Source organism: Staurois parvus, unplaced genomic scaffold (assembly GCF_062004578.1).
Source record: "Staurois parvus isolate SC_StPar_1 unplaced genomic scaffold, SC_StPar_1.0 ptg000663l, whole genome shotgun sequence".
In the NCBI taxonomy this organism is placed as follows: Eukaryota; Metazoa; Chordata; class Amphibia; order Anura; family Ranidae; genus Staurois; species Staurois parvus.
Window position 1 is genome coordinate 489498 of NW_028318459.1, and position 23389 is coordinate 512886.

The 23389-nt window shown below is 41.6% G+C and overlaps 1 protein-coding gene across 6 annotated transcripts in view; it reads left to right on the top strand.

Annotated features, from left to right (window-relative positions):
- The window catches only part of CFAP74 (cilia and flagella associated protein 74), a 204189-nt gene extending 181820 nt beyond the window's left edge, over positions 1-22369 (top strand). For 5 of the 6 annotated variants that reach the window (XM_089651853.1, XM_089651855.1, XM_089651852.1 and 2 more), the window contains exons 35-39: positions 94-248; positions 2269-2389; positions 16082-16209; positions 18973-19107; positions 22106-22369. In XM_089651853.1, the coding sequence (XP_089507979.1) occupies positions 94-248; positions 2269-2389; positions 16082-16209; positions 18973-19107; positions 22106-22204 (638 nt within the window). In that variant the 3' untranslated portion in view covers positions 22205-22369. The remainder of the gene's footprint in view (positions 1-93; positions 249-2268; positions 2390-16081; positions 16210-18972; positions 19108-22105) is intronic. The other variant, XM_089651857.1, reaches the window with a different exon arrangement.
- Positions 22370-23389: the final 1020 nt, after the last annotated feature.

Genomic DNA, 23389 nt, shown 5'->3' on the forward strand with positions numbered 1-23389 from the left:
ATATATTCTAGACTGTATTATAAAACAAATTCTGATTTTTTTTCTTACTAGTACTCATTTACTGATTGTCTGCTAACAATTACTCTCCTGAAGGTCCTCAGAATTACAACGGGCAAAGTGTTTTCAGTGTATCGCCTGTAGTGGGCACCATTCAGCCTAACAAAACAGAACAGATCACAGTTTCTTTCTCTCCGGACCACGAGAGTGTGCATTTCTCTGACATCCTCATGGTGGAGCTCTTCGGCAAGGTAAGGATAAAAGTACAAATGATAGATGTTCAATTTTGGTAGAAATAGATCTAGGCCAATTCAGTTCTTAGTAAGATGGCATAGATATAACAAAAACAAACTCCAGATATGTACACAGTGAATACTCTTCTGCAACTTGATACAGTATATCAGAGATGTCCTAGTTTTCATACTTAGCTTGTCATCATATATTATTATCTGGAGCTGCTCCTGTTATTGTACCCACGTGAAAATGATACATAAATGCGTAATTTGCCTGCCCATGACCCAGTTGCTGGTAAACCAGCTCCTGTATATAGTTAGAGCTTACTTTACAGGGATTATTTCTGACCCTGCTTCCCTAGCCGTTGCATCTGTACAAGTGACCCTGTCAGCAGAGGGTCACTTATATGTAAAACATACCTGCAAAAAGAATACCGCATACACTTACCTTTCTGGCTACCTGTTCTTTGAAAAGCTTCTGCTTCACTACTCACCCTTCTCTATGATTATTTGACTTATCGGATGAGTTGAATACCTGTTTCCCCTACAGCCCGCTGTGGTTTCCCCCACTGGGTCCTGTAGTATTATACCACACTGCACACTACCAAACTGCAGCGGGTGTCAGTGTCATCTTAATGACAACCCAAAAGGAGGTCGCAAACGCAGTGCGTTTGCCTGCACTGGATCCCATGTGACAGTAGTAATTTGCGAACTGGTTGCTGTGCCTTTTTTAAAGTAGCATATGCACTAGCATTGGTGAACTTTAGCGTGATTTCAGCCCATTCATTTCTAAAATTCTGTTTTCACTTTGTTATTATGGGATACTGAGTGTAGATTATTGAGAAAAAAATGAATAGTACCAGGCTGCAACAGAAAAAGGAGGGGGGTCTGAAAACTTTAGGAATGCACTGTATATTACAAAATCATAAAAAAAAACTATTTGTTACCATAAAGTGCCACGTGCATAAAGTGCAATAACTACAAAGTGCTTTCAATACATTGTCCCAATAAATATAAAGTGTCCCAATACAAATAAAGTGTATCTAAAAGTATACAATAGGAACCAATAAAAGTGCTCTGTGCTGATTGCCAATAGTTGTGCAAACTCCTTCCGTATAGTTCTTCGCCAATGAGCCTCTCCCAACACTCAGGAAAACTCACCAAATTTCCATGATCCCCTAAGCTCAGCGGGTCAGTAAGTGCTATGTTCCCTCAGGGTACCCACATCCAGCTACAGCTTTCCTCTGTATTCACCTCCATACATGCATCACATAAAGTAGGAAATAAAAGCCTCTATCAGTGACAGCTCAGCACTCCCATCTATTGCCAGCCATCCTTACAGACATTGTCCATCCTGGAACTCTTTCCTCATCCTGTGACTGCTCCGGGATCAATGTTCTATACCAGATGCTGGTTAAGCCTTAACTGGCATTTGTAGAAAGTTTTGATGAAAGGGGACCTTTTGGATTTCCAAACACATTGGATTTTTATGATACAAGAGTCTGAATAAAATGGAATCTGAACTTTATATTTTTTGCTTTTGGTGTTTTTTTTAGTTGCACGTGCAGTAAATGATATATCATTACAATAAGTGCACTCACAGTCAGAGAAAACTGTGATCTGGCACCTTATGGTACCTACATTCCATCAGAAAACGTCATTCTTTACACAAGCCAGTTAATAAACCTTTGGTATGGCCTCACCAAGGTCATACTTCTGGCATATTTTATAAATCACAGCAGTGTGCTTTACTAATGTGCTGTCCACCTTGCTTGCTTTGGGCCTCTAAAGCAAATACTGGGAATACAAGGATCGGTAACATGCAACTAGGCTGTTACACTATTCACACCACAGCCAGTAAAGTGCAGACACAGATCTGCATACTTGTACTGCAACAGTGGTTCTGAAAATAATAAACGCTATTGGATCAACACAACTGCCAACTGGCACCACATTTAGGAGACAGTTCCCATTGCTTATGTACATTAGATTATATACACACAAAAATATATTTCAAATATGCTGTTTGTGTCCATAGCACATAGCTCATTCCATCCAGCTGAAAGGTGCCTCCAGGAAGCACATCATGTATATTGAAGGAGGAGATCCACTGGATGACTCTACAGAGTCACTCTGCACCATCCCAGCAACAGAAGGAGGTAAGATTTTTCTATAAGACAGACATTTGTGCTTATTGTATGAAAAGTTGATTTTTTTTTTTTAACCCTGACGTTTAAACCAAATGTCTATCTTTAAATACAGACATGAATGAATGTGATGTTGGTCGCATGAGTAACATCTGTATAAGAATGTTTCCTGGCTAATGGCTGTTCTTGTGGATTAATAACACCGTGCAATCCTGAAATGTCAATTCCGCTGATCTCATGGCCTGCCCACCCTTTCCTATATTGTAAAGGCCAGTCCTCTTTTTTTTAATCATGCTGCTGTGAAGACAGGAAGGCTTTTTATTGTGACACAGAGAAATTGTATTGGTTGCCTGAAGCAACAGCTCCAACTGTCTTTGCTCCTAGATTGTTTTTAATCAGCTCCACTATGAATGCATGACAACATATCCTTATCCTCTACATCATTGTTCACTGTGAGTGACATCAATAGTATTAAGGGCCTGTACATGCAGGTGTCAAAGTGTGGCACACAGCACATGCTACTCCTTACTGAATATTCCTTGGTGCTCGTGACAGGCATTCAGGTGTTTTTTTTTTTTGTACTGATCTAAATTCAGCCCATTGTTTTAATGGGCCTGTACACACAAGCATGTAAACGTGCGCTGAAAAAAAAAAATGCGTTGCTGAACAGTATTTTAAGCACTTACGCACAACTTTGGTCCTGTTCAGATCAGGTCAATCATGTCTCCCCCCCCCCCCCACTTCTGGTATTGCTGCACAGCTATCTTTAAGGATGTTTATCCATCTCCCATACATAAAGCAGAATGAACATACGGCCCCTTTAAAATTACAGACTTGCACTTATTTGTACTCTGCAATCAAGCTGTGCCTGTCATGCTGTGGGGAGGTATAATTGACCTGGTTTGAACAGGTCCAAATTTGGAGGTGAGCACATTGGCACAATGGTGGTGGGACTCACCGAATTGTGATTGATTACATTGAAGAACCAAGCTGCACACGTGGTGAACACAATAGAATATTGGAACTTTTTTTGAAATATAAGAGCTGAGTATTTGGTATAACACCATCTGATGCAATTTGAAACAGTGAATATTGAAGCACATTTATTTTTATTGTTATATTATGATTTATTAATGTAATTAAATGTATTGAACTAAGTGGTTGGAGCAACATAGATGTATAGAATTTTGGATATATATCTGTTTATTTATGCACATTGTGGGAACACTTGATATGTTTGCAGCCTTGTAGTGTAAATTAGTCACTTTGACACATTGATATTTAGCTGTTTATTTATTTGTTGAATTTATTCACAAGTTGATAGAGCACTCATATCGGGGTTATATAACTTATTAGGAGGGCATAGACATCACAGCTACATTTTAGATTCTTAGCGCAGGATTACACTTATTTTATTATGTTTTGTGGTTCATGTTCCTTGCCATCCCCCACACTGATCAAGCCCTGCCTGGGAAATAACTGCTAGCACACAGTAAAATGTATTCATTCATTTAAATTGTGTTCGTTTATAAAACTGATTTATTCAGTAAAAAAAGCCTCCTTTTTTTTTTTTCCTTTCATCTCTTCTAACATTCTGCTAACTTTGTGAGTAGTACTGCTTAGACCTTGAAGAAGGGGACATTCCCCGAAAGCTTGTCCTCAAAATTGTATGTTAGTGCAAATAAAAAAAGTATCACGGACAATACTCAATTGTTTCAGTAAAATATACAATGTGGTACTTATACTAAGTTTGGAGACCCCTGCGCTACACCATGGCAAAACAAATGTGGCCTGTTGAAGTTCAGTTCATTTCAGTTGTAACAATATGGCGCAGGTGTAGAGCTTTTCAGTTCCTGTGCACAGAAATTGAAGACTTATGGGTAATACCATGTTTTAGATGGCAGCACTGTATCTCAATGTCCCATCAACTGGACTTTTAATGCTATTACAGTACATAACCTTTGGTGAGCCACATCATACTCATGTGCAATACTTTCTTTCTTATTAGCATGGGTCATCATGTAAAGCAGCAGAGGAGTGCCATATTATGTACTCTTGTAAAGCTGCTTACTTCTTTCAAAGAAATCCTGTCACCAGACAGTTCAATTTAAACAACAATCTTCCCATAAGATTATATGCATTTTATGTATTAATTGAAAGTAACCTAGGCACAGGGGGAGATTTACTAAAGCTGTTTGACTCAGAATCTCGTGTGCCTGTGAATGGTAGCCAATCAGCTTCTAACCTCAGCTTGTTCAATTAAGCTTTAGCAATAAAACCTGTAAGCTGATTGGTTTCCATGCAGAAGTGCACGAGATTCTGAGTGCACCAGCTTTAGTAAATAAACTCTACAGTACTGTGAAACCCTTTCAATAAATTCAATATTAAACTGGCTAACTTCCTTATACACAAAATAAACATTTCTTAGAAATCTAGATCAAGAGACCAGGATAGCTTTGTTTAACTAGAGAAACTTCTTTTTGCCTCTTAGTTCCACCTATTATATTATGCTGAACCTTATAATTAAAGAACATACAATGCTAATCCTTCAGGATAAACAGGGAGGGGTGTTACTATCCATTACTAAAATAACATTTGATCCTTTTCAAGACAAACATTATGATTGTAGTTTACTTTATATCTCACTGTTCATCTTCTAAAAACATAACATATACTGTAAGTAACATACTGTCTATTTACACGACACGTAATACAATCAGAGGATCATAAACACAAAGTCATAGCCTCATGTAGAAAAAAAAAATAGTGTTACTAAACCCACAACAGTAAAATCAGTCTATATATGGAGTAAAGTATGCCTGTTATACTCACTGTGGAATCTAAGGGGTTAATCCTCTGCATTGTGTAAAAAGAATTTTTGAGCCTGTCTTCTCTGAACCTCCCTTTCTTTTATTGTCCCCAATCCATCTGCTGATAGAACAGAGCCTTGGGGGCAAGCTGCACATGCCCAGTTTGGTGTGTATTGCTAGAAAGTTTTTATTTTTCTTAGGAGAGTGTGTGTGACCAGCACAGGCCAATCAGCGCTCTCCAGACAGAGGGTCAGTCTCATAGGACAATCAGGAGAGAATGAAATCTCCTCCTACAAGCTTTACCCAGAGCTCTGCTGGACACTGAAGCAGCCCCTGGCTGCCGACTCCAGCAGCTAAGTGTGGCCACTCTCTGTAATCACCACATGCAAGTAATAAGTCTTGTATGCAGGTAGTCAGCATTCAAATGCCCTTGCGACTGTTCCAATACTGGAAAGCTTACATATCTGGTGGAAGTGCCTGTTTGCAGCGTCATTCTGGGTCAAGGTTTTTCACTTTCTCAAATCACTATTTCCTAAATGTAGCACTACCCCCTTAGGAGTCGCTAGAGTTTTAGGTCCCCGTATAGTCCTGCAAAGCCAGGCAACACGCATTTCCCCCCAGACTTGCACTTCAGAGAAAGTAAACAGTCCTTGAACTTGGTTTTGTGTATTTTTTTTAGGGGATGATAACTTGGATGAGGATGACAGATGTATGGGATGCCCCAGGGAACTGCAACTGAGGACAACTTTCTCCTTTAACTGGCCCAGGGGGTGTAGGATTACTCATTCAGTCCTTTTCCAATGAGCTGGAGAGTTGGTATCTGCTTTCAGGCCTCCCGTTGGCCTGGCTCTTTCCCTGTTGCACAGGTGGTCCTCGCTCTTGGGGCCGATGAGGTCTGAGCTTTCCTCCTTTTCCCAACTGGGCCCCCTCCCAGCCTCCTGCACCTCCGCCTTCTCACTCCATCTTCCACCCAAACTCCCCTGCTGCTGCACAGGCTCTATCACATTTAGGGGCTGCCCTGGACCCATGCCAAGCTTCCTGCTTGGGGATTTGCCATTGTACCCTAAGTGTGCAGGCCAGCCCCTCTTCACCCCCTCCCACTGCTTCTAGAATCTTCTCCAAGATTCTAGAGCAGCTTGAGGTATCAGGAAGCTGACCTGCAGAGCCTCTCAGCCCTGACCTGAATTTAACCCTGCTAACTATTACACCCAGGCTGCTACTCAGCCCTCCTTACTGGAAATTGAACACTAGCTCCCTCTAGAAGAGCACTACATTGTAAAATGGATGCACTAACTAAACCCAAAGGAAGGTATACAATTGAAAACAAATTAAAAAAAGGTCTTTTTTTTCTGGTGAGTTATCCAAACCACTGGGGTGTGAGCACTGGATCATTTTATTTGTTCATGGCTGAAGCACTGTGGCACTTTGTGGAATTTACAGAGGATAAAAGACTCACAAACTTTTTCAGAACACTTTTATTCTTGGTACAATACTAAGGGTTCCAAGCACATTTGACTGCTATAAGGACTTAGTTGAAATTCATATGTGCAGTTTTTTTAGCACATTGATTGATATAGAGATTTGATTGTTTTTTATATTGCACTTTTATTGTTCCCAGTAAAGGTTAACTCACCATATCCTACTTGTGGCTCTACTTCCGTTGGCTAGATATTGGAAACAACAATGTATTACATTTCCAGAAGTTAAACATAGGGAACACAATATCATGGTTAATAAATATCTAATGAGCATTTTGGAGGGTGGCCACAAAAATAAAAACTAAAATTCGGTCTTGTGTCCCTCTGCTCACGTGTTAAGATGCTTTCATCCATGAGCCACTCTTCCAGGGTTCTGGGTCTGATGGTAGCCTTATGTGAGGCAGTACTGTTTGCCTAATTTCACTTCAGACCATTGCAACTTAACATTCTGACTAACAGTGCTGAAGTCAGGAAAATCTTTTCTTTCAGTGACGTGGAAGGTACTCACAATGGATGCCAGCCTGTTGCGCTGGAGAGAAGTCCTGGATACCTTCTTGGTACAGGGGACTTTTTTGTTTGAGAAAGCTCAGCTTCTCAACAACATCCTGGAATTCGGGCAATTCGTTATTTATTTCAGGTATATAGCGCCGTCAATTTACGCAGTGCTTTACACATATATATATATATTGTACGGTCACATCAGTCCCTAACCCTCAAGGGGTGTACAATCTAAGGTTCAATACTGAAAGCCCTTGACTGTGAGGTCATTGAGAATCCAGTCAAGCAATGCCACAGCAGTGCTTTGCATTACCATCAGAGAAGCTGTTCTCATTCTGGCTTTGGTAGAACTCCACATTCCTGCACATTCCTGCCCTAACTGCCGTGCACAGCTCAGGCATGGACAGTTGGCATACAGATTTCCTCATTCGGCTGGATGCAGTGAAATGGGCTCTCCACCAAGAGGTGTTTTAAAGTGTTGCTAAACCCACAACAGTAAAATCAGTTTGTATATGCAGTTAAGCATGCTTGTTATATTCACCGTGGAACCTAAAGAGTTAATCTTCCGCATTGTGAAAAAAGGATGTTTGATCTTGTTTTCTCTGATCCTTGCTTTCTTCTACTGTCCCCAATATATGTCCTGCTAGAACAAAGCCTTGGGTTTTTTTTTTCTTGGGACAGTGCATGTGATCAACACAGGGCCAGTCAGCATTGTCCAGATGGGGTCAGGGGTCCCACAGCCTCATAGGGCAGAATGAAGACTCCTTCTACAAGCGTTAACCAGTGCTCTGCTGGACACTGATAGAAGTCACAAGACTGCTCTAACTGCTGTTGAGATAAGGTATTTATATTTACTAAAATAATTGCATTTATATGTTTTGTGTAGTGTGTAAGACCCTATATAGTGAATGTAGGGTCCTCGATTTAGTAACACTTTAAGCTGTGTCACAAGTGGGGAACACTCAACATGTTGCCTACATCGCTCCCCCGTGCATTCCCTGGTGACACGGGGAATATAACAAGCATGCTTTACTGTGTCAACCTATTTCTGTGTCCTTTCAGAGACCACAATTTGAACCCATTAGGGATATTCTTTTCTCTGACCTCATTAGCAGTCTTGTCCTGTAAAGAGCCCTTCTAAGTGTTACACAGGGATAAATGTTTCCCTGAGGCATAAAGCCTAATTTCTTCTCAGGGTGGTTTCCTCTTTCCACCTTGACCAGAACATTGTTCTCACCCACCTCTCCCTTATGTCCTGTTCCAAAATTACAGATTCTTTTTGGCAATTGGATTCCTTCTTTGTCCTTCCTGAGATCCCTGCTTCTCACTCCCACATTTGAGTTTTTAGTCTAAAGGTTAGGGTTTTACCCTTCCCTGCTAAGGCACACTGAACCAGATCTCTTGGTGCCTCGTGGACTTTTCAGCATCGTGCATCTGTTTCCCAGGTTTACAAGGTTTCCACCGTGTTTTTTGTTCACGTTTGTTAAGGGGTATCAGATGGATGTTCAGTGCTCTTTCATTGCCAGTTTCAGATGTAAGGTGCTTTGAGCATCTCTCTTAGTTATAGAGCCCTTCTTTGTTCTGTGGGCCTGTCGGCTCTTGCTTGCTGTGGGGCCCACCTTAAATTGGACTGCTTTTGGACATCCTATGGTATAGACTTTGGCTTGTTTTGTATGAATAAAAAAATTTGATTTTTTTACTTATCTGTAAAACCCCTTTCTTGGAGTACAGTGCAGGACATGGATCCCTTTCCCTATGTTTTTTTTTTATTCACTCCTTATTGTTTGCCACAAACAATAGCTGTCCTTGCTGCTTTGTTTTCCAGTATCCAATCAACTGAAGGTAAATACATATAACCCATAGTCTAGACACTAAAACTGTCTGCTGTATTCAAAAAAAGGATTTCTTTAATGTACATCAAGGGACACAGAGCAACTTCATAGTCCATGCTATCAGGGTTATGTGCCACTTACAGGTAATTGGACACTGGCAAGAAAAAAAAAGAAAAGTCCTCTCCCAGGTATTAACCCTCCCCTGCCGGAATGTCTTCAGTTTTTTTCCAGTTTCTGAAGGTGATGATTACTGCTGTGCAGTGCTCTGCACTTTCCTACCAGATTCTCAACGGCACCAATAGGGATCAGAAGACTGATTTCATCCGAATCTGTTATTATGAGTTATCGCTGAGAATAATGGTACCCAGACCCTGTACAGGATGTGAAGACAGCCTGTAATGTTGCGGGTCAGAACTGGACCCTGAGTTTACAGAACCCTGTGCAATGATATATTGCCTGGTGTTTCCAACAGGCTGCTATACAGGTCCAAGACAGTAGAGTCCCTGAAAGCCCTCTGGGCACAGCCCACTGTGATGGGTGAGGAGTGAACCCATCCAGGGGTCCTGCAATGGACTGGTGGGTGTCCTGGGTAACACCAATGGTTTACCACCACAGTCTGGTGGTGTAAGCTGCTGGATTTTTAGTCTTTTATCTGTCTCCCATGCCCTCCCTACCAGTTGTTCTTGTTGTGTGCTCTGCTGATTACTCTTCTCCCAGGCCGCCTGAGTGCTATACTATGGCAGTGGGGCAGTCTGGGAGGATTTTGTGCCAATGTAGGGGATGGAATGGCTTCTCTGCCCTTCCTGGGATTTCTGCACTTCACATTTGTGGGGCAGACACCTGATGTTACAGGTAGATGGAGCAGTGTGACAGTGGCCATCATGCTCCAGCTTGGTGGATACAGAAAACAGCAAGGTACGTGGAGCAGAGCCCACCAAATGGTAGAAATGTGATGGGATAGATCCCCAATACTTCCATCAGGTATAGAGGAACCTGGATGTAGCCCCCTTGGGGCAGTTTCCTCTGATGCCCTTCACCTTTTCAGTAATTCTGATACCCCTTGGGTACCTTCCTCCAATTTCTTTGTGACAAAGTAGGAGTTGTTGTTGTGCATTAGCAGGGATGATGCAACAACTTTTTAGCATTTTAGCTTTTAGCTGGTTCAGGCTATCATGATCACAAATGGGTTGATTCCCTCTCTTCTCGCTACTCCTTATTAACAGAGGGGGATTGTGTGGAGGATGACGGAGAGGCAGATGACAACATACCTCTAGAAGGGGAGGCGGAAGACTCCTCATCTGAGGGTTCTGTGTCTGGGGAACCTCAGGGTCAGAGTTTAACTCAGACTCAGAAGGCATTTGAGCAGATTCTCAAGGAAATGGTGTGTATTGATCTGAAGTTGCTGCTGCCCTTGGGATCATGGCAACCACCGTCACAAAATCCTCTGTCCTTTCCGATACATCCTCACCTTGAAGGATACGTTCACCTTTGGGAACATGTTACATGTTCCACCTGTTTTTAGAGTGGAACATGCTCCCATAGCTGCAACCGCGCCCCCCCCATCCCCCTGACAGTACAGGGAGAAATGTCCCCATACTATCTGTCAGATTTGAAAACAGTGTGGCCATGTGGGGCTCCGCCCACATGGCTATGTCACTCGTTCAGAGTCCTGTGAATGAGTGCCTTCAAGTTCTGGCAGCTTTAGCGTCTGTCAGCTTGTAGTTTTCAATGAACTGTGGAGCGGCGTGGTAGTTCATTGAAGCTCCCTGTCAGAATATCTGCTTGCTCGTACATCCCATACAGTAAGCAGATATTCTGACAGGTCTGCAGGAGACCTGCATGGCATCAGCAATCTATTGATCATTGGTGTAATGTTTTCCAGGCTCCTGCAGACAAAAATAATAAATGCACATTTTTTTACCTGCAAAAAAAATGTGCATTTATTATTTGTCAAAAAGGTGAACTTATCATTTAAGGATATTTATATGAGGACTGAACACATCCCGACAAGGTGGTCACTCCACTGAAGATATTCACTCAGCAATGAAGGAATATTTTGGTAAGAATTGGAGTATGCCCTTGGTTGATGCAGCAATCTCTTATCTCAAAAACAATCTTATATGCCCAGTGAATGACATTCTAGGTTTTAAGGATGCTTCTGACAAACATCTGGAATCTATGTTCAAAGCATCTTTTGCATTGGCAGGGGCTGCTCTGCATAGACTTGTTGTTGGGGCAAAATGTCTCCCGAGAGGGTTGGAGTCCTCTGGTGCAGATGTCAATGTGCAGATGCCAATGTGGGTGCACGTATGGTGGATTTTCCTTGTGGTCTCTATTTTGCTGTGGATGCCTTGAAGGATTCCATTCAGCAGATTTTTCATTTGAGCCTGTTATCAATGTACATGTGCTAGTTTCCTCGGCTAAAGTGTTTGTCTGCTGAGCCTCCCTGCAAGAAGTTGCTGGCACGTTTTCCCTTGTATAGAGAAAATTTGTTTGGGCCTGATCTGGGTAAGTATATCTAATAGATTTTGGATGGTAAGCGTACACTTTTACCTCTTAAGAAAAAGGGCAAGCACACGCCTCAAAGCTTGGCTGCTCTGCCCATTTCTTCTTTGAGACTTTTTGTTTTCGCCACTCTCAGGCCTCAACTTCCAAGTCAAAACGTCAGTCCCCATTTTGTAAAAAGTCCTGGGCTCCCAGCCAATAAAATCGGACATCAAATCCTCTTGAAGGGGCACCCCCACTTGTGTGGGAAGGGGTACATTTCCAGGCTTTTGTGGAAGTTTGGAAGGGGAGATAGCAGATGAGTGGGTCTGACTCAGTGACTCACGGCTATAAGCTTGAGTTTCAGAGCTTTCTCCCTCCACGCTTCATGCTTTCAAATGTTTATTTGAATCAGCAAAATGATTGACTCTTCTGCAGGCCCCTGATCATCATCTTTCTCAGGGAGTGAGCATGCCAGACCCAAAAGACAAAAAGTTCTGCAGACTATATTCAAGCCTCTTCACAGTTTCAAAACTGAACGGCAATGTTTTTCTCATATTGGACTTCAAACATCTTAACAGGTTTCTCAGTCTATGAAAGTTCAGGATGGAATTGGTACAGTCAGTGGTGACCTCTCTACAGCCAATCTATAACTATATTCCTTTTGCACACATTTCTGGAAGTATGGATCACCAGTGGATGATGCTGTAGAGACTACCAGCTGGGACTGGAAACATAAGCAAACGTACATATTCGCCAGCACACCACGGATCTCAAATATGGTCCAAAAAGGTGTTTATTCCAAAAAGATCACATCACAAAAAGTGCAACATTTCGGAGCCGCATAGGACCCCTTCGTCAGGCATGTGATGGGGGTGAAGGAGTCCTGCGCTGCTCCGAAATGTTGCACTTTCTCTTGTGATGTGATCTTTTTGGAATAAAAACCTTTTTTGGACCTCATTGGAGATCCGTGGTGTGCTGGCGAATATGTACAGTACATTTGTTCTCTACAGCCAGGGGATTTTCTAGTGTCAGTAGACATAAAGGATGGTTACATATATGTCCCAATATTTTCCAATCATCAGAGGTTCCTATAGTTTGCAGTGGAGGAACATCATTTTCAATGAGTGGCCCTGCCGTTTGGCCTGTCCACAGCCACAGAATATTCACCATGGTCCTGGCTCCAGTTCTGAGCCTGCTGCAGTCCAGAATTGTATATATTCTGGGGTACTTGGGTGATCTGCTTTTGCGGGAGCAATCAGCACTTCCTCTGAGCATTGAAAACCATTTATCATTTTCCTTCCACTTCACAATTATGTGCCACTTTGTGTCTGTCTAACACATAATATCTTGATAAAATACATTTACATTTTTGGTTGTAATATGACAAAATGTGGAAAATTTTAAGGGGTATGAATACTTTTTCAAGGCACTGTATACATATGCACAGTGCAGCCTGCATTGCCTGAGCAACTTCACAGTTCTCTGCGCTTCTGTTTCCTTACTATTATGCATACTCTGTGTCTGACTTCCTGTGTACCGACCACGGCATTGTCTACTGTGTGTGCTTGCCTGCCGCCCACCCTTACCTCAGCATGTTCCTGGATTCCCTTAGGTCTCCTTTCGTTGTACTCTGCACGTGCTAGTGGTCTCTACATCCTCAGCTAGGCATACCTGGGGGGCGTGACCTGGTCCCAGCTTGCTGCAAGTCCATCTACACCATCAGGGGCCCTGGTGAAAAAGCAGGCTGGGGCTTATACCCAAAGTCCTAGGGAACCCCCGAGTTGGCTTTACAAGGGCTCATTGCTAATGAAAACTGACACCCCTCGATTTGCCTTTGCATGTGAATCTTGGGAAAGATGATTGTCTCCCTCAAGGCAGTCCCCTTTGCTAAGTTTCATTCCAGGCCTCTGCAATGGAATGTCCTACTGGCATGGGTCAGAAAGACGCAGTCCCTGGATTCTCCAATGTCCTTACATCCCAGCACTCTTTAGTCTCCAGACCGATAGGTGTCTTTGCAGCTGTTGGAGACAGGAAAATCTTTTCTCCTCCTCTCTTGGACAGTGCTGACAACGGACGCCAGCTGAATGGATTGGGGGTGTGGGAGTTGTGAATGACCTTGTGGTGCAGGGAACTTAGTCTCCACAGAAGTGGTTGTTGCCCATCAACATTCTGGAACTGCAGGCGATCTGCCTTGCTCTCCTGTATTGAACAAAGCAGCTGCAGGGTATCAATGTAAGAGTAAATCATTAAGGAGGCACATGAAGTCAGGAGGCCCAGGAAGAAGAGGATCTCGTTTCACTTTCTGGCTCTGTCTGCCGTCCACATTCCAGGAGTGAAAAATTGGAAGGTGGACTTTCTCAGCTGGCAGCAGTTGTCACCAGGGGAAAAGGCTGTTCTTCGGGTGTGAATTTTCTAGTGTCCTTGAGTACAGACCTTGAGTACAGTCAAATTTCGGAATTGGCAGTCATTCCTTGCATACGTGCCTTTGTGCAGGATGTTACGCGGATTGTCCCTCTGGTCAGGCCACTTTTTGACTCCTTGGGATCTCAATTTGCTACTCTTAGTTTTACAAAAATCTCAGTTTAAACCTCCCCAGGACCTACCTTTGGTTCTTTTCACAAGAAAGGATGTGTTTCAGGTAGCCATTACTTCATAGGGTTTTGGAACTGGAGGACCTTTCATATAAAGAGCCATTTCTGGTGCTCCACCTATATAAGGTGGTGTTTCAACCTCAGGCGACGTTTTTGTCACTGAGGGACAAGGCTCTCCACACTTTGGATGTGGTCCATGCGGTTTGAATTTACTTGAAGTCAACTGCAACGGTTGGGCACTAGGATTCCCTCTTCATGCTTCATGAAGGACCCTAAGAAAGGTCACGAAAGCTTCTAAGTCTATTTCCTATTGGATTTGTCAGCTTATTGCTCAAGCTTAGGTCTGAAAGGAAGGGATCTTCATTTACCATTGAAAGCTCATTCTACCAGAAGTGTAAGTGCTTCTTGGGCTTTTCATCACCAATCAGCTCTTTCTCAAGTTTGCAAGGCTACTACGTGGTCTTCAGTTCACACTTTTACAAGGTTGTACCTGCTAGATGTTAGAGCCGCTGAGAATGCTACCTTTGGATGCAGTGTTTTTCAGGCCACTGTGTGAAATTCTTCCTGTTTATGGTTAGTTTTTTAGGGGCCAGTTGGCTTGTTGTCCTCCCCCTCATTCAAGTGCTTTGGAACATCCCTAATAGTAAGGATTACAGAGCTGCTGTGTGCCCTGTGATGTGCCATAAATTTGATTTTTGACTTACCTATAGAATTCATTTCTTGGAGTACATCACGGTACACAGAGATTCCCCCAATCCCCTCCCCCCTCGTGGTTTTCGGATTACGTCTTGCTACAAAACTGAAGCCTTTCTGTCAGGGAAGGAGTTATGCCTGGGAGAGGACTTCCTGTCTTTTTCATGCCAGTGTCCAGTTGCCTGTAGGTGGCGCATTACCTCGATAGTAAGGATTACTAAGCTGCTCTGTGTACCATGATTACAAGCAAGTAAAAAATCTAATATATATATAGCCATTCTGAAGACATATGCAGGGTTTGCTTCCTTCATAAGAGTGCTGCACAATGTGAAAAGTATATCAAGAGGGGAGCATGAGTCTGAGCGTCAGCCAATACAGGTGAAGGGATGGACACTGCTCAACTGATCCCAGGAGTCCAATATTGAGGAATGGCCTCAGCTGACGTTCTGGCAATACTCTTTAACATGTTTCATCCTGCCCACAGGGCTTGGTCACAGAGGTGGGGGCGAAACGCATCAGATAGTGTGGCTAGAATGGCGGTTGAGGCCATTCCTCAACATTGGACTCCTGGGATTGGTTGAGAAGCGTCCATCCCTTCACTTGTAGTGCTGTACAATGCTTGTGTCTTTTATTACCTGATTCCCTTGTCTCAGTGCAGGTCTAACAAAACAACAGATTGATTAAAAACAATAGACTCTTTTCAGTTTCTAATAACATGAAACACCCACAATGCATCCAGTAGCCAGGGATCATGCCATCTTTGCCTAGGGTTTAGGTGACACATGTGAGCTAAGGGTTGGGGTCTGTTTGTTAATTGCAAGAATTGGGTACATTTGCAGAATTCATAGCATTTTTTTCATCTTGCCAACTTTAACTTTCTTTTAATATGTCTTCTCAAGAGTGTGAAAACCTTTTCTTCATGTCATTTTAATACTGTACTTGATGCTAGTGCTTTTTATCACCTCGTATTCAAAACATGCTTGCTGCTGTAATAGTAACGCACTTGATATGTTCTGCTCCATATGTTTTATTTCCCTGCACTGTTGTGAAAGTGGAGGAATGAGATGCATATCCCTACTGACGTCAGTAGAGAGCTCTGTCATTGACCATTTTGAGTTGCTGTGCAGCATATAGAAAACTGTTTTCTTCCCCACAAGCAACATATGTTTTCTCTGCAAACACTGCAAACATTTTACATAACACCACACCACTTAGACTGTGGACTGAGCTTTATTGCACAGCTGAACCTGTCTAATACAAGGAAAGTTTTCATGTGTACTGTGGAACATTATCTTAATAAGCCATGTTTGTTAAGATGCAGATGAACCAGAAAATACACTTCTCGTGACCCTGCAGTGTGCTCAGACAGAGGAGGAACTGAGGCCGGCTGTCAGGGAGCTGCACGTTGGCTGTATACGCACATTATTATCCTCAGCTAAAAAGGTAAACAAGTACAATGATTGGGGACATAGTGATGGGAAAAATCGTGGCCAATATAACTAAGCAGCATGAGGTCCTAGCATGAGACTTCCCACTTAGCTACATGATTTATTAGTCCCACGCACTTGCTATAAATAAGGCAGATGCATACACCAGTTCACATGATCCAGCTGAAAATACAAGGATGTACTATCCCTATTAGACCCTGTACCTTAATTATAGTTTTGACAAATAGGACGGTGTGGTAGCACTTTATATCTTCCCTTTAAGAGACTGCTTCTAATCTCAGCTTGTTACCTGTATGAAAGATACCTGGTAGCCAGAAATCCTGCTGAATGATAGGGGATCAAATACTTATTTCCCTCATGAACATGCAAATCAGTGCATAATTTGTTAGACATGCATTTCTTTTGGATTTTTTGTTGCTATTCTGTCCCTTAGTGCTACAATACACCTACCATTCGATTTTTAGACTGATCATTTCTTTGTGAGCGGGCATACATTCAAAATCAGCAGGGGATCAAATACTTATTTCCTTCACTGTATCATATATATCACAAGCATTAAAACACAACTAAACCCAAAAACAAAAATTCAGTTTATTGCAGCTTATTGATCATAGGATGTGGTGGCTGCATTTTTTCTTTTTTTTTTTTAGGCTTTTTCTCCTTTTATTGTCATGTGGTAATTGACCGGTAAAACACTTCCTGTCTTAGCTTGACTACTTTCAGTCCTCCACTGTATCGGTTAATGTGCTAACAAAAAAAAATGTTGAATTGATGCTTAACTGATTCAGGTTACATCAGTCTCTAGAGGAGTGGGACTTGGATGTACACTTCAAGAGAGTTGTTGAAAGATAAGATGTCATGGAGTACAACCTTTCCCTGTACATGTTTACTGATATGACTACATTGTCATCCAGGACACAACTATGGGGTTGATTTACTAAGACTAGAGATGGCAAAATCTGGTGCAGCCATACACAGAAACAAATCAGCTTCGTTTTTTTTTTTTTGTCAGCTGCAGTCAGTAGCTGATTGGTTGCCATGTACAGCTGCACCAGATTTTGCACTCAAATCTATCTGGCAGTTAGGGGTGTAACCCATACATTTCAGTTCATAGCAAATTCCAGCTTTGAATAAACATGTTTCCATAGACATAAGATGATTATTACCATTGTACTGATTATGGCCAAACTAGGAAATGACCATGTGTCTTTTGGCATTCTGTGACCTCTGTAGACACCCCCTGGCAAGTGAATGTCGCAGGAATAAAGTCTTCAGGGTGGATTTTCCTGGTTTATTGCTACTGAGATTAGGGCAGTGCTGGTCATTCTCACAAGCGTGGGCTTGTGGGACAGAAGGATCAGCTGGTGCTTGTAAGAGTTCAATAAACGTGCATCGGGTTTTTAATAGAGAGTGTCTTCTTTTCTTTTGTGTTTCGAGGTGAATCTACAGGAGCAGCCAGCATCTGCCAGAAGCTAGCACCCATGGTTGGTAAGAGTAAAGGGTTTTAACCCCCCTGGCGGTATTCCCGAGTGTAGCTCGGGTTAACTTTCAATACCAGAAGCGGTAACCCCGAGCTACACTTGGGATTACACTGCAACGTTGCATTGGGATCCCTTGGGCACTTACCTTGTCCTGCGGTCACGCGATGTCCCCCCTGCAGCGTCCCGGCCATGTCCACCGGTCGATGCCGGCTTTCGGGTTCCGGTTCCTGTGAGAGTCGGGACGTACGGGGGACGGAACAGGCAGGAATTTCAAAAATTTTCAAATTTGACATTCACTCAATGCACTAAAATCTGATAGTATTACATTACTGTATCAAACCATTATAACTACTTGCAGAATTGAGCGATAATGATTCATGTGGAAATTCGTCATCAGACACTGAAAACGATTCTGCGACTGAGCTCAGTGATGTGCAAACTTGGCGCTCTATTCCAAATTTCAGTGTTTTTGGTTTGATTATATTATTGAATTAAATTATCATATTATTATTTTTTATGATTCTTTATTATATTATAATTTATGATTTCGTGGTTCAAATTTTATCATACCCAGGATGTTTACTAGACTCTTGTTCAGACAGATTTCAGTGAGTTATTCCTAAGAATTACAGGCCTACAATAAAAAAACAACATATTTCCATTGAAAACAATGTACATAATCAGACCGCCAGGGAGGTTAAGCCTGCAGAGGGACAGGATACTTTGCTGTATATAAACATTCATGGTTGGTTGATATTTTTTTTAATTTTATCAATGCGCAGTATGATAGTGTAGCAGTCTTTGGATTTCTGCATATTATTGTGTATAAAAAATGTATATGAACAGCTAATATCATGTAACCCTGTGCATTTGGCCACATTCATTTCACACTACGAATCATTGTGGCATGTACTTCTGCTTTGATGTTTAGTTTATATCATCATCAGGGGCGGACTGACCATTTGGAAACTCAGGCACTGCCCGAGGGCCGGGGGTCAGTGGGGGGCCCCATGAGATGCCCCTGGTACCTTTTTCATAGGCTTTTTTGAGTTTGGGTAAGGACACAGGGGCCCCATGATCCCCTATTGCCCAGGGGCCCCATGAGTTGTTAGTCCACCCCTGATCATCATAGTTAGTCAAATCTTCTTGCAACAGAAATAGAGATGAACCAGAGATGGAGAAGGGTTGGCTGGCTCAATATACCTAAATTTGGGCATTTAGCATAGCTGGCTTTGTGATTCTGCTTTTAAAGTGCATTGTTTTTTTTCTATCTCTAGAATGTGGAATTCTCATGGGACAATGTGCAACTCCTGCAACAGAAAGGATTCACCATTGAGCCAGTGAAAGCCTTAGTGGATGCTGGTCAAAGAAAACCCATATCTATTAACTGGATTCCTCCTGCTGGATACGATGTGCGTAAAGCATGTATATATTTTGTAACAAATATTTAATAATACAAAAGGCCATATACAGGGCCATGCCTGCTATAAGGCAAGTTTGATTTTTGTTTTCTCAAGGGGTTTCATTGGCCTAGGAGGACAAACTGCAAAGGAAATAGGAAACAACATGGCTAACATAGTGCAGTCACAAAAATCCTAAGTCAAATTTAGAGAACACAGATTCCCAATGGATTATTGCCCCTTTATTACTGTTTTGGTGACAACCGCAAATTTTGAATGTTCCCTCAATTTCATTCCTGGTGAAAATAATTATAAAGGCAAATAGAACCAGTAAATCTGTCTAAAGAGAACATAGACATCAATAAACAGCTGATGTTTACAAAGGAGGCTTTAAATTCAAAATTGTTCCTAAATGGATCTCGCATATTAAAGTATTTTATTAAAGAAGGAGTGTAAGGGTGCTGGTTATGTTAGGCATGGAACTTGGGCACTTCAGCACGAGGGGCACAAAAAGGGCAGAACTTGCAACCTATGCTGCTCAAGTAGTTTACAGATTATGAGAGATGTGGGATGCAGGTGTTTGCACTTTTTGAGGGCTAAAGGACCCTGTGATGGCACTGGGACAGCCTGCTTGGACAGCTTAGAAAAAAAATGGAAAAAGTAGATAAAGTGCACCACACCAAATGATCTAGAACAGGGGTGTCCAACCATTTGATTTTCCTGGGCCGCATTGGAAGAAGCGGAATTGTCTTGGGCCACACATAAAATATACTAACAATAAGGAGAGCTGATGAGCAGAAAAAGGTTATAAAAGTAAGAGGGCAACATAAAACTAGTGTGATATTTGACACTGTTTTTGATAAACTAATCCATTAATATCTGGCTCGATAGATGTAGTAACAATTCTCAATGAATTTTCAAGGTGCTCATCAGATATTTTAAATCTAGTTTTGCCCTTCGTGTGTGTGAAAACTGATAACATAAATAAGGTGTGATTGTGAAGACTGAGATATTATTCTTTGGGAGGATAAAACTGATATAAGTCCAGTAAAGAGATACTGTCAACTGTTTCTTCAGCTGCATGTTTTAATAAGTGTAAACTTAATCTTACAAAAAAGAAAAAAAAATCACCATTTTTAAAGTAAGTTTACAATTTTGTGTTGGGCCACATTCATAAAAAAAAACAAACAAGAGATACCTGTGCCCTGGGCCGCATTCATAGCCGCTTTGGGCGGCAGGTTGGGCACCCCTGATCTAGCATTTATTCTTTCATATGTATCCACAGTACATTGTTACCGTGGACACATAAGATGAAATATATATTTTCGGACACTTGATCCTGTGATTTGTTATACTTTTTTTAGTCCACTTTACTTGGAGATTAAAATCTGAGGGGGAAGAGAAAGGAAGGTTTAAATTCTTGACTACTTAAAAAGTTTTGGCGCTAGATACAATTTAAAGTGGAACTCCAACTTTTTAAATAAAATTAAGAGTACTTTTATACATACCTTCTGAAATCTGTCCTGGCATGCATATTCCTCTTATGTTGCCAGAGTGTCAGTAATAGCAATGTAAATAATTCCTGCTTCAGCTGAATGCCATGCTTCTGGCTATGAGACAGTAAGCATTGGACATCCATTTTCTGTCAGAAGCCGTGTCATTTAGACTCTTTTCTGTAGTCCTTGAGACTACAGAGGTCGCATCAAAACATTACGAACGGTGATGCTGGGTCGGATTGAATGGATTTCAAGTACCATAGAATCTTACCCAGTAAAGCCTACCTTCCAAGCCCTGTCTGTAGTAGACATGCAGCGTGCATACGAAGCCAATATACTCTTACACCCTGCAGGTAGAAATACACTCGCCAGCTACTTTGTTAGGTACACCTGTTCAATTGCTTGGTAACACAAATTGCTAATCAGCCAATCACACATGGCAGCAACTCAATGCATTTAGGCATGTAGATGTGGTGAAGATGACTTGCTGAAGTTCAAACCGAACATCAGAATGGGGAATAAAGGGGATTTATGTGACGTTGAACGTGGCATGGTTGTTGATGTCAGATGGGCTGGTCTGAGTATTTAAAAAACTGCTAATTTACTGAGATTTTCATATACAACCATCTCCAAAGTTTACAGAAAATGGTCCAAAAAAGAGAAGATATCCAGTGAGCAGCAGTTTTATATATGAAAATGCCTTGTTGATGTCAGAGGAAAATGGGCAGACTGGTTGCTGCAACATTCAGATGGTGGGGTCAAAATTTGGCATAAAAAACATGAAAGCATGGATCCATCCTGCCTTGTATCAACGGTTCAGGCTGGCAGTGGTGTTATGGTGTGGGGGATATTTTCTTGGCACTAGCAAGGTGTACTTAATAAAGTGGCTGTTGAGTGTACATGCTCGTACATTTTTTTTTTCATTTTTTTACAGCTGTAAATTTCTACAGGTAAGTGCAGCTTTCACCATCCGTAGCCACCCAGAAACTAACAAAAAAAAAATCATAGGACATGTAGATTCAGGAAATAACATTAGCAGCATACCAGAGCTTTTTCCTGGTGCCTTAGATCTGCAAAAGGCTAAAGCTGGCAATAGACAGTGAACAAAAACGAATAGGTTCCTCTGTCAAATGGATTGAATGGAGGGATACCTATGCTGGGACATTGTATTCTGACAGCAGAACCTGCAGTTGTTGAAATACACTAATTATTGGCTGCAGCTGCTGATCACCAGAAGTTTTCCAGCATGTCCCTTCGATCAACTTCTCTAGAGCATGGATGGCCACACCCTACTGAACTGGCTGAATCTCGATCAGTGTATGCCAGCTTTAGAAGAGAATCAATTATATCATATGGATTTCAAAAATTGTTTTATGGTTGTAGAGGCAAAACATTTCAAAAATAACACTGCAAATGCAATGGCGGCAGTGAATGACAACATGCTTGGGGGAAACAAGTATATTTTTAAGCTAAATTTATTATTCCACATTTGTTTTTTGTTTTCTTGTTCACAGCCAAATAAACCTGAAACCACCACAGCAAAACTGACATTGAAAGGTGATATTACGGAAACCTACCAGATTATCTTCTGCACACAAGTTGTGTCATTATAGAACCTCCTCTGAGTAAGAAAACACCTGAGCTGAGTCACAGTGATCTGTTGGTTCCATTGCTAATGATTATTGGTGCTACAAGAAACACAAATGTAACATGATTCCTGGAAAAATAAACCACTGATTGTTCTAACAATGGGAATGATCTGATATCTGTTCCACCCAGCACTTCATTCAGTCTGTATTATTTATTTATCATTTTCACAATTGTTACAAGCAATACATATGTAAATCACGAAAATAGTATTTTCTGCTTTTTGTTTTGTCTCTGGAAAATATTTGTGAATTTATCTACGCCTGCTAGTTTATATGCATGGCACTCAAACACTGCATTTCCAGGCCAAATGTATTTAATCATGGATTTTCCATATTTTCATTGGATCTTATGTTCTTATTTACTTGTTTCTAAACTATAAATTGTAGCAACACATTAAAGCAACATTTCTCTCTGCTTTTTGAAGCAGAGAGAGAGACCATTATTTAACTGGCAAGGCAGTGTTCTGGTAGCACTGCCGAGTAATGTGATTAATGCCACAGTGATTATAATGTGGTACCTGAGTTGGGTAGCTCTCACCTCAGTGACCATAGCTGTTCTGGGATATACTGAAATCTGCATGCTTATATACACCTACAGATTAAGATCTAGTCCTCACACCCATTCAGCAAGCATCCAAAAGTCTGTTTAGACTGTCAGGTTTCTTGAAGCTGTGAAAGCAAACCTGTGTAAAAAATGTCCATAATTTGGTGCATAAAGAATCATTTCAGGCATGGCTATATTATACATACTGTAGTTACATTGATTCAGCTTGGACTAATGTAACTATGTTTATACTATACTTGGCTAATTCCCCTGGAAGTTGGAAAATAACTCCACCTCCTTTTGGGTCCCGGGCTGCACTTCTGGCTACTGAACACACTCTTTATGGGCTCATTTCAGAGAATGCTGTGCATTTTTGGAATAAATGTAAAGACTTAACTGATTGAACAAGGTGGAGAGGCCCAGCGAAGAGCTAGGCCCATAACGATGCAAAGTTACAGGACCCAAAAACAGGTGGAAATCACTGCAGTAGCAGTGTCTGTTTCATTGATTTCTAGGTTTCAGGGGCATCAGCCATGTATGGTATATACCGAGTTACAACTACATTGGCCCAAGATAAACTATTATTGTGATGAAACGTGGGTGTC